This window comes from Echiichthys vipera (assembly GCF_963691815.1).
Source record: "Echiichthys vipera genome assembly, chromosome: 7".
Lineage (NCBI taxonomy): Eukaryota > Metazoa > Chordata > Actinopteri > Perciformes > Trachinidae > Echiichthys > Echiichthys vipera.
Window position 1 is genome coordinate 9,944,857 of NC_139832.1, and position 12,122 is coordinate 9,956,978.

Below are 12,122 nucleotides of genomic sequence, written 5' to 3' on the forward strand. Positions count from 1 at the left end.
ACAACAAAAATAATTTGAAGCACTCAGGTTGCCATGTCGTCAGACCCGGTCCAGTAGCCTACAAGAGACCGGAGCCTGTTTGAGCCTGTTTGAACCCATCTCCTCCGGCTAATCGCACCACAAAAAGAAGTATTGAAGATGAGTTTGATTGACAGTTACTACCATTACCGCCATTACAGCTAAGTAAACCTGAAAGTTGGCTTACTGATCAAGGAGAAACGTAGCCATTATAGCGTGCATTTTAGGTTTTAATGCCGTTAAACTCCTTTATCTCAGTCCTTCGAGTGAATGCTTGGCCTATATTGACTCTGGTTTTTGCTCGTCTCTGGTCACTCAGCTGCTGGGACAAATAAGCAGCTGCAGGATTGGCAAACTCCATTTCACCCAGTGCCAATCTACAGTAGCTGCACTGAACAACAGACAACCCTGGCAACCCGCAATGACGGCTCGTACAATGTAAACAGAATGTGACAGAAAGTCATTGTCAAACCCCTAAAAAAAAATGTAATATTAATTCAGACTAAATATATATTTTTTATGGAAAAGCAATACTTTCATTCTGTACCCCTCAAAACGCCCTGTGAGTGTATTATTATTATTATTATTATTATTATTATTATTATTATTATTATTAATTTAAATATATAACTTTTAATGAGGATTCTACATATTCAACCTTTAAATACACAATAAAGAAAATAAGTAAAAAAATTAAACAATAAATACAAAGCAAAAAAATAAATAAATACCAAAAAATTGAATTGAAAGGTAGGCTGTACAATCCCATTTCCTTGAAAACATATTGTACTACATCATCTGTATGAATTTATGTTATTATTGATCATTTGGATAGACAGAAATTGAATTTCGAAAGAAATATGGGTTGGTCGATATTTTGAAAATGTGTCTTTTTATGGATGTGAATTTTCCTTGTAGAATTAAATAACTTGCGTGAATGCAACGTGTAATCCTCCGTGCCGGTAGACGGCGATACCATCAGCCTTTAAGCAAGTAACGCGAGAAGTGCAGGGTCGAGACCGTTTCCGTTACATTTCTGCTTTCACAAACTATCATAGCAGCAATTAACAAGTTACTTGGTTCGTTTGATAAATGAACGGTCGTTGTTGAACGTGTGCTTCTTTTGTTGTGAAGCATTGTGTCTAATAACTTTGATACAATTCGAATTTGTGCAATAAAGTCTCTAACAGTGTTTGACGACATGTTCTATTTTCTTTTCTTTATTGAATAGAATTTGACCTTTTACTTTGTACTTGTTTCTCACTTACCTTATTAGTTGTGTGTGTTTTATAAAGAATTTGCTGTCACATTGCGATTTCCCTTTGGGAATAAGTACTCTACTACTACAGTAGTGAGACTAAGGCAGTCATTCTTCCTTTCAATGAACAATTCAATCTTATATTATGTTGACATAAACACATTTAAGAAGAAAGAGTACTTAAAGATTGAATTTGGAGAATGAACAGGACACCGCCATCTAGTGTCTCAAGGTCGTAGTCGCAACAACAAAAATAATTTGAAGCACTCGGGTTGCCATGTCGTCAGACCCGGTCCAGTAGCCTACAAGAGACCGGAGCCTGTTTGAGCCTGTTTGAATCCATCTCCTCCGGCTAATCGCACCACAAAAAGAAGTATTGAAGATGAGTTTGATTGACAGTTACTACCATTACCATTACAGTTAAGTAAACATGAAAGTTGGCTAACCGATCAAGGAGAAACGTAGCCATTATAGCGTGCATTTTAGGTTTTAATGCCTATATTGACTCTGGTTTTTGCTCGTCTCTGGTCACTCAGCTGCTGGGACAAATAGCAAAGCAGCTGCAGGATTGGCAAACTCCATTTCACCCAGTGCAAGTCTACAGTAGCTGCACTGAACAACAGACAACCCTGGCAACTCGCAATGCCGGCTCGTACAATGTAAACAGAATGTGACAGAAAGTCAATGTCAAACCCCTAAAAATAATGTAATATTAATTCAGACTAAATATATATTTTTTATGGAAAAGCAATACTTTCATTCTGTACCCCTCAAAACGCCCTGTGGGTGTATTATTATTATTATTATTATTATTATTATTATTATTATTATTAATTTAAATATATAAGTTTTAATGAAGATTCTACATATTCAACCTTTAAAAACACAACACAAAAAAAGTAAAAAAACAATAAATACAAAGCAAAAAAATAAATACCAAAAAATTGAATTGAAAGGTAGGCTGTACAATCCCATTTCCTTGAAAACATATTGTAGTACATCAGCTCTATGAATTTATGTTATTATTGATCATTTGGATAGACAGAAATTGAATTTCGAAGGGAATATAGGTTGGTCGAGATTTTGAAAATATGGCTTTTTATGGATGTGAATTTTCCTTGTAGAATTAAATAACTGGGAGCGTGAATGCAACGTGTAAACCTCCGTGCCGGTAGACGGCGATACCATCAGCCTTTAAGCAAGTAACGCGAGAAGTGCAGGGTCGAGACCGTTTCCGTTACATTTCTAAGATGGCTGCCCACACATGTAAACATGCGATTAGTCTGGCAGCGTAGTGGTGCTCGGGTTTGACAGTTATCTAGAATGTATTCATCCCACCGACTCGAGTGATATCGGTCGCTTTGATATTAACATCTAAGGCGGGGTTGTTAACAAACCAGACATCCGTTTGTGAGTCATTACCGAGCTAAAGGGAGGAAAGAGAAGCGGGCTAACGGCTAACGTTAGCCAGGCAACGGACGACCATGCCAGCGCAGACCATATTCGTTCGTTCTCTACCAACTTCAGCTACAAATGAACGGCTGGAGGAAATATTCTCTGACATTGGTCCGGTAAAGCAATGCTTCGTGGTCAGAGAGAAAGGTAATGTTGTCATTCATTTAGTTGGGATATCTTTACTAAATAGTCAGTTAATTGACCTTTAAGGCTGGTGGAGGAAACATGACTTAAGTCTCAAAAAAATAAATAAATAAATGAATAAACAAATGCATGAACAAATCGGACCCCGACCGTATCAACATATGGACACAGAAGTAAATGTAGACATTTTATAGTCTATTTATTTATTTATACTTGTATTTATGTATTTTTATTTATACCTTTATTCTTGCATCTATTCATTTATTGCTGTATTTATTCATGCTTTATTTATGCATTTATTTTTTATTTTTTTATTGAGACTTAAGTCATGTTTAGTCCTCCATAGTGTACGGGCCTGTAAGTGTAAATGCATTTTATTAAATAGTCCCACAACACATAACACTCAAATGGAAACATTTATAATTTGTTTTTGTTTATAAACCAGGCACAGAAAAATGTCGGGGATTCGGCTATGTCACATATTCCATGGAAGAAGATGCACAGCGAGCGTTGAAAGAAGTAAAAGAATATGACGGTCAGAGGCTGAATATATCAGTGGCAAAGAAGAAAATAAAGGACAAGAAGAAAACAGGTTTGTACGAAGGCACGTCTGGAATCAAGCAACTGAGAAAGCTCTCACACCATGTCTACTTGATAACCATGTTTGTGTATTTCATTTAGCACGTAAAGAGCCAGCTGCAGCACCTAAAGATCCAGCTGCAGCACCTAAAGATCCAGCTGCAGCACCTAAGGATCAAGCTGCAGCACCTAAAGATCCAGCTGCAGCACCTAAAGAGCAAGCTGCAGCACCAAACAAGGGAAATGAGCAGAAAAACAAAGGTTTCAAGAAAATCCAGCTGAAATCTAGACTCATCATAAGGAACCTTAGTTTTAAGGTACAGTATGCAACATGGGTGTAAATTGACAAGTGCATGTCGATCTATTGTGTGAACCTCAGCTACATATCTGCTGTGTAAGAGGTGCACTTGTTGCTTGACCTGTAACATATGACATGTCTTGTGTTGCAGTGCTCCGAAGATGATCTGAAGCAAGTTTTATCCAAGTTTGGAACAGTTCTTGAAGCAAAAATTCCCCTCAAACCTGGTAAAAATGTATTCAATTGGTACTGGATGTACAAATACGGCTGGGCAATATGACCAAACACTATATATATATATATATATATGTATGTAACTATATTATATCATTTTCATTTGTCAAGTATTTAATTCACGCAGGAGTATACAGTAATAGGCTTGACCACATGGTTATTTCCCATCGACACAGTGAATTGTTGTGTAACCCTTGAGTATGTTGATTTGTTGCTTTCTTAATTATTAATTTGTTTTTGTTCTTTCTATAGATGGGAAGATGCGAGGATTTGCATTTGTACTTTTTAAAAATGTGTCTGAGGCAGCAAGAGCGCTTAATGCTATGAACCTGAAGGAGATTAAAGGTTAGTGAGTGAAACTTTTGCTGTTGCGTGAGAAACAGTTCATTACTGACGTCTCAGTTTGGGAAATGAACATTCTTTAGTGTGTATCACATAACGGCATTTAAAAAAAATGTATTTACAGGTCGGCAGGTAGCAATTGACTGGGCTGTGCCTAAGGACAAATTTCTTGCCACACAGTTGTCCTCAAGTGCAGGTAATATACTGTATTTTTAATCTGCAAGGGTAAACCACTATTTGTTGTTTTAAGATCTATCGACATTCAAATTCAGACATGAAAAATGAACACTGTTCTGTTTACCTAATAGGAAATAAGAATACAAAGGCAACTGCAAAACAGTCCGACGCCAAGAGCGACACTGAAGACGAGGATGAAGAAAAGCCACAAGCAGCCCCTGTGAAGAAAAAGTGTGAACCTCAAATATGTAAACCTGCATTAATAAGTCACCATAAACTGGTTAACTTAAACAGCTAATTTTGTTTAAATTTTTTCCACAGCGTCACTTCTAAACAAGCAGTAAAGCAGGTGGAAGAATCTGAATCAGATGAAGTTGATAGCGAGGAACAAGACAGTGAGGAGGAGGAAGATGATGATGAAGAACAAGAAGAAGAAGATGAAGATGAGAAAGAGGATGATGATGATGATGATAGTGATGGTGATGACGATAATGACGATAAGAGTAGCCTTGATTCAAATGATGATGATGATGAAGAGGAGGATGAGGACCATGAAGAAGATAAATCAGGTATCAATTCTCTGCTAATGTTTTTACTATTTCTGCATGTAATGTAAATAAAAAATATGAAATCCGTGAACATGTTTTTTTTGACACCGCTCCTCTGCTCTTTTGTCTGCTCTTTTGTCTCTAGCTAAAAAGAAAACCTCAAAGAAACTTCTCCCTTCAGATGTCAAAGAGGGCAGAACCATTTTCATCAGGTTTGCAATTCTTCTCACAACTTCATCTTAAACCTGCTTTTGTTTATCTTCCTCTACTCCATTCTTTCACCCTCAAACTATCCACTCTTTCATACTCACTTATCTTATCACCATCTTTGCTCGTCTTACTCCTGGCCTATTTTAGGAACCTGTCCTTTGACACGGAGGAAGAGGGTCTTGAGGAAGTTCTTCTAAAATACGGAGAACTTAACTACATTAAGGTTGTTGTCCATGCAGACACAGGACATTCAAAAGGTCAGTCATTAGTGCTTAAATGAAACGCCCTTCTTTTTTGTTTGTTTGCGAAAACAGGTTCATTGACTTATTTCGGGTTTTGTTGTTTCCCTAGGTTGTGCATTTGCTCAGTTTAAGACTAAAGAGGCTGCAGACAAATGCATAGCTGCAGCAGCAGATGAGGCAGAGGTAATAAATCCTGACTAATTAACAATAAATATTCCCCACGTCTGCTCTTTTTATGACATGGCATCATATGTTGTCCTGTTTTGTACAATGCCTTGACTTTGCTGCCTGGGTTACAGAATGGCGGCATCCGTGTAGATGGCAGAAAGCTGTTGGTTGTGGCAGCGGTGAGCAGAGAGGATGCTTCCAAGCTGAAAGTGGACAAGGTGAAAGTAGAATCGGGCACCAGGAACCTGTACCTGGCCAGAGAGGGATGTGAGTAATCCCGTTTCACGCTCTTCTTTTCTCCTTCTTTACCACCTGTACGTTCTGTCGCTGAGCTCTACTAGTGATTTCACCTTACACAAAGATACATGATTCATGATTCTTCATGCAGATTTGACTTAACATTCATAACAATTCCTCGTGAAAACTGTAAACCAAAACTAACAACAAGTACCTTAGGCTGAGTTCACATTTTTTTTGCTAAATTGCTTCTAAATCTGTTTGATATTCCTTTCTGACCTCCACACCCAGTGATCCGCGCTGGGACCAAGGCTGCAGAGGGTGTGCCTGAAGAAGACCTGCACAAAAGAACCAGAGTAAGTTCATTGGTCATTCACCATTTAAGGTGTTTCTTCTTGCACAATGATTTTTAATGAATTGCCATCTCTTAGATTACTCATATATTGACGCGCATATCCGGTGTTTTCTATATCATTTAGTTTGAAGAAGTAAAGAGGACCAAGCTTCGGGATTTAAATGTCTTTGTGTCAAAGAATCGTCTGTGTGTCCATAACCTGCCCAAGTCAGTGGACAATAAAAAACTCAAAGCACTCTGCCTCCAAGCAGTAAAAGGAAGCACGGGGGTCCGCATCACAGAGGTGAGAACAATATGACACACTGGTATATTAGATGTAGAAGTTATTTTCAGCTTTGTGAAAACATGGAAATAGGTTTGTGCAAGTAATATTTATAAATGTTGGCTGTCAGAATTAAAAGCATTGTGTCCGTGTGCCCAGTAGGGGGTGATGTTGTCATTTTTATCCTTGCGTTAAGTGAGTGTGTGTGTGTGTGTGTGTGTGTACCTCCTGTTTCTCCTTTTAGTGTCGGGTGATGTATGACAAGAAGCCAGAGAGGGGTCAAGTGACGGGACATTCGTTAGGATATGGTTTTGTCCAGTTCCAGGGCCATGAACATGCTCTCAGCACACTTCGTTACCTTAACAACAACCCTGACATCTTTGGCTCACACAAGGTACGTTTTCGCGACAGAGTAGTCGGAAAGTATCAGTGTGTTTTTTTTGTTTTTGCTTTACCACTGTATCTACCTTTTTAGACTCCACATTGTGGTGATTATTTTGTTTGGCACACTGGGTTATATTTTAATGTCATCCTGCAGAGACCTATTGTTGAGTTCTCCCTGGAGGATTCAAGGAAACTGAAAATAAAAGAAATCCGACGACAAAAAAACAAGGTGCGTTTGTATCAGTTTAAGTGATAGTTGCAGGTTTGTTTGTTTTTTCTCTGTGGCAAGTAAGCCTCTGTGGATATCTTTGCAGGAATTCTTCCGAAATCGTCCTTTTAAAGGAGAAGCAAAACCTCAATCCCAGACACCCGGAGATGGAAAAGGACCCAGGAGAGGTGGCAATAAAGCACAGTCCTCATCAGAGCAGACAGAAAACAAGAGAGGCATGAAATTATTACTCTATTTTCATTATTTTTGCCATTTCCCAGTTGAGAGAACGTATTACAAAGTTGGACATGAGGCTGCAGATAAGCTCAAATGTTTTCTATTATCCTGTCAAAGAACGCGAGTGCTGTGGAGAAACCATATAACGTTTGACTGGTTGTAAATTAAACTCAACTAAAGTCAACCTTTTGTCTTTTGTGGTTTAGATTTACATCATTTGTGCATTTTTTTGATGTTTTTCTCTGTCCACTTTCTGTGTTTATCAGCTCCTCCTCAAAGCCATAAGCAAGGTGAACGCTATTTGGGCTTCCAGACCAACCCTGAGATTGAACATATAGATTTAGAGCATGGGAAGAAACGCAGGAAGGTTCTGCCCTTTCCTACCCATCGTGGACCTAAGATCAGGTACAGTTCTCATTACGTTTACTAGTCTCCTGTTTACAATGCACTGGGTGTCACTTTGAGCTTAAAGGGACAGGTCACCTCAAAATCAAAAGTACATACTTTTCCTTTTTTCTTGTACTGCTGTTAATCAATCTAGATTGTTTTGGTGTGAGTTACCAAGTGTTGGAAATATTGGTTGTAGGGATGTTTGACTCTAAAGTAAATAGATAACACTCAGCTTGTGGTGCTTAAGGCCGCAAAAACAACAACAAACAAACAACCAACAAAACAATTTCTAGGTTCATTTTACTTACTTTACTACAAGTGTAAAGTAGTGTTATATAGAGTTATTTAATCTATTTTAAGATTTCAGGTTACAAGCAGCTTTCTAAGAAAGGGTAGACGTGACAAAACTGACTATAACTCAACAGTGGGTATCAAGCTAAAGTTACAGATTTCTAACTGTTCTGTCCTTTGCAGAATGCGTGACAAGGGAAAGCCACAGGCCCCGCCACCCAAGAAAGCAAGGCCTGGATCCAACAGGAATGACCGTCAAAGACAACACATGGAAAAGTCCACACAGCACAGAAACCAGGTTCATTCATATTCTATTGTATATGCTTTTTGTTATCTTGGGTCATGTTTACAAAAGTCTAATGACAAAGAGCTGCTGCGGAGACTCTGATTTATTAGAAACTACTAAAAACAGTGGCGTGGTCACTTCTTTTAAAACTCCTTCTAAGGCAGAAAAACATCTGCAAGTCTTACTTTGTAAGAAACTTGTCCAGAATCAAATCAAAGCAATTCTAAAACTGGGAAAGACTTAACAATATTGACATTGTTAAAACATGCATCACTTTATCACAAAGAGACTGGGTTAAGCTAGTTAGGCTAACAAGCTAACAAAGTTAAGATTTCTTAGCATCTAGCATGTAACAGAACCCACAGAAGCCTTCAGGTAGTAAAAAATGCCCTCTCTAGAGGTAGTATTTGGTTTGTCCTTCATGGGCTACAGTAGTAACATAGCGATGCAACATGTCAGAATCCATGGAAGAGGCTCAATCTAAGCGTCAAGATACAGGCATTATGATTCACTATATTATGATGTGATTATACTGTAAGTAAAGCAATATATCTACTTTTAGATAGTCAGATCAAGTATAAAGTATAAGGTTGGAAAAAATATTTGGGTTAAATATGGCCGACATGAGTGCCCAAAAATAGTGTGTTAGTTTGGTGACACTTTATCAGAGTTGTCTTGTTAACGCCTCATGACTATTTTGTTGTTTTTCAGAAGGTTAAAATGCCAAAAAAGCATTTCAAGAGAAGGGACGGGGACCGTTTTGACAGCCTGGTGGAGCAGTACAAGAAGAAACTGATGGGTAACAGTGAAGGGAACGTCCACGTCAAAAGAAACAAGTGGTTTGATAGTTAATGGTGTGTGTGTGTGTGTGTGTGTGTGTGTGTGTGTGTGTGTGTGTGTGTGTGTGTGTGTGTGTGTGTGTGTGTGTGTGTGTGTGTGTGTGTGTGTGTGTGTGTGTGTGTGTGTGTGTGTGTGTGTGTGTGTGTGTGTGTGTGTGTGTGTGTGTGTGTGTGTGTGTGTGTGTGTGTGTGTGTGTGTGTGTGTGTGTGTGTGTGTGTGTGTGTGTGTGTGTGTGTGTGTGTGTGTGTGTGTGTGTGTGTGTGTGTGTGTGTGTGTGTGAAAATGTGTTGAATCTTAAGTGTTTAAGAAAACCACAACAGAGTTCCTTTACAATCAACACCCTGAGGTTTTAGAATAGGATCAATGATTCTAATGAATTAGTTTGTGTCACATTGTACAGGATATGACACTCATTTACTGTCACTTAAATTCATTCATCCTGTTCATGCATTTCTGTACGCTCATGGTTGGTTGTTTTTTTTTACTACTAAAACAAACTGAAAAATGTCAGAATATTTTCTTCCATGTGCTTTGGCTTTTTATGAAAATATACTAAAGTCCCTTGAATTTGTTTCATTGTTTATCTATACATTTTTAAATGAAATCCATATTTGTTGAATTCACAGATAATCTGTTCATTGTGACCGTTTCCATTACATTCAATGTATTTAATACTAGTTTTAAACACAAGTTAATCATAAGCTAAATAATAAACACTTCCCACTCATGAACCTTCAATACAAGTGTAGTGACAGACATCCACAAGTCTACGTCTCCCCTTCACATCATTCTGACCTCTTATTTTTCACTTATTGCAAAACACTGACAAACTTGCATATCACAATATATACTTTTGTAAAATATTTATTCAGTTTTAATCCAATAGTATAAAAAAATACTGTACAAAAATATACAAACTGTCTTCTGCAAATATAAATAACTATTTTGGAAGAGCGGATGATATCGCACTGAAATGGAAGTTGCCCTTTGCCCTTCCTGTCCTTGTAGTTCTCAGACAAACACAAATGTTATTCTTGGCAAATTTCCGCCTAGTTTTCAGGAAACTCCAGGGCTGACATCACTGCTCATCGTGACATTTCGTCTGGCTGCAGAAAGCCTTCCACTGCTGATTCAGCTTCATGACTGAACATAGTATAATATATAGGTGCATATATTTGGAGCTATATATCTACACATATGGGTCACAGAGCTCTTTGTTGGTACTACAGCAGTTTCATACAATCTTATTTATCTCTGTCAGTTTGCATAGACACAATCCTTTGGAAACTACACTTTAGCTGCAAACATCCTGACGGGAAGACAAAGTTAAAAAACATATTTTCTAAATAAAGTATATAAATAAATATGTATATAAATAAGTGCATTTTCAGTAATACATTTCCTTCAAATATGCATATTGCAAAAGTTCTACCTGGCCAGGTGGGAAGTCAGACATCACTGATGCAGACTTGACCAATCTTGTCCAAAGAGGCCAGCAATTTGCAATTATTGGTTCTAATGTCCGTCTTTCAACAAGTCTCAAGATGATCCAGGTTTTTCAGCAGCAGATTGAGGAACTCCTTCACTCTCATGAGAGCCTCGATGCTCACGGTGTGAATGAACGCCTTTTGGCTCTGTAGCTCTTGCAGTGCCCCCGGCACTGATGGCTTTGGCCGCTGCTCACTGCAGTGCCCCTGCCTCCACTGATCAAGGTAACCCGTCAGCGAAGAGATGTCAAACTTGACCTGGGAGACCCCGTTGAGGGTGTCAGAGATCAGGCTGTTATAACCCTCCAAGACCATCACTACGGAGGAAGTTCCATCCAGATCATCAGTAGGTGGACTGAGTGTCAGACCAGCAGGGACCTACAGCCAGAGAGAGAACATGATTCAGTCAAAAACACCAACTTTTGTAAACACTTTAGGTACGGTGTCACCAATCATAAATATTACCTGGAAGTCTTTATTCAGCCTAACTACCAGCTGTTCGGCCATCCATTTCACTTTTGATTTCATCTTCACTACTTCCACTGGCAGCGGAGCAGCTGTACCCACGTTTAAAACGTGCAGCAGAGAAAACAGGAGGGCCAAAGTGTAGTCCATGTCTGTGCAATTTCTCCAAATGTACCAAATTCAGAATTGAATCTTTGTTCCTAGGAGAAGAAGATTATACAGGTTATTCTTCCTATCCATCTTTCACTTTTGTGTCACCTCTAAGACAGCCGGCACATCTGTGTGTAATTGTTTTACACATCATTCCAGTCTTTCACTCAGTATTCAAGATTCACACATCATTCCAGTCTTTCACTCAGTATGTTTGATTAGCAAATATTTGTAATAGAGACACCTGTGAAGTCCAGACTGTGTAACAGGTACAAAGATCACTGACTTTGGCAAACTTTTTTTCTCAACCCCCTGTTTTCCAAACCTTTGCCACATGCTGAATACGTAAGGTAAGGTAAACCTCTGCTACGAAACACAGTAAATCAATAAACAACTAGAATTCCTCTAAGAACAATGCCTCAACTGGCACACTTTTACAAATGTGCTTTTTTTAAAAAATAAATAAATACAGATTTCAAACATGCTTCAAAAAGCTGTTAAACAGATGCACTGGTATATGGTGAAAGCCCAAGTGTGACTGTGAACACAGACAGCGAAGCAAAGATGGAAGAGTTGAAGCCGCAGTAAAGGAGATGGTGAATGAGATGGTGAGAAGAGTTGACCTTACCTTGGCTGGATGTCTGTGCGTATGCAACTGTTAGGCTCCATCAGGACATCTTATAGTGGAGGGCTGTTGACTCATCTCTTACTCACCTCACTCCGACCCCCGTTCCCCCCTCACCCCCCCCCCCCCCCCCCCCCCACACACACACACACACACACACACACACTCACACACTTTTACCTCTCCCCATCTCACACCCCAGCTTCCCCTGGTGGTACTGCAGGAGACAAGT

The 12,122-nt window shown here is 38.9% G+C and overlaps 2 protein-coding genes across 3 annotated transcripts; one reads left to right on the top strand and one right to left on the bottom strand.

Annotated features, from left to right (window-relative positions):
- Positions 1 to 2,546: 2,546 nt before the first annotated feature.
- Positions 2,547 to 9,214, top strand: rbm28 (RNA binding motif protein 28). 2 transcript variants are annotated; one of them, XM_083916779.1, is made up of 20 exons: positions 2,547 to 2,878; positions 3,321 to 3,467; positions 3,557 to 3,771; positions 3,904 to 3,979; positions 4,239 to 4,331; positions 4,453 to 4,524; positions 4,637 to 4,736; positions 4,827 to 5,074; positions 5,199 to 5,265; positions 5,411 to 5,520; positions 5,615 to 5,688; positions 5,805 to 5,940; positions 6,202 to 6,266; positions 6,390 to 6,548; positions 6,772 to 6,921; positions 7,066 to 7,140; positions 7,226 to 7,355; positions 7,623 to 7,761; positions 8,221 to 8,335; positions 9,035 to 9,214. In XM_083916779.1, the coding sequence occupies exons 1-20, from the start codon at positions 2,761 to 2,763 to the stop codon at positions 9,173 to 9,175; spliced, it is 2,430 nt and encodes an 809-aa protein (XP_083772905.1). In that variant the 5' UTR covers positions 2,547 to 2,760; the 3' UTR covers positions 9,176 to 9,214. The 2 variants fall into 2 exon arrangements, with proteins under 2 accessions (XP_083772905.1, XP_083772906.1); XM_083916780.1 differs by having other exon boundaries at positions 3,578 to 3,771.
- A 1,478-nt stretch (positions 9,215 to 10,692) lies between these two features.
- On the bottom strand, positions 10,693 to 11,265 carry lepa (leptin a; the record flags this gene model as incomplete). The annotated part of the gene is made up of 2 exons (XM_083917163.1): positions 10,693 to 11,028; positions 11,116 to 11,265. 2 exons carry the CDS (start codon positions 11,263 to 11,265, stop codon positions 10,693 to 10,695), a joined length of 486 nt encoding a protein of 161 aa, XP_083773289.1.
- Positions 11,266 to 12,122: the final 857 nt, after the last annotated feature.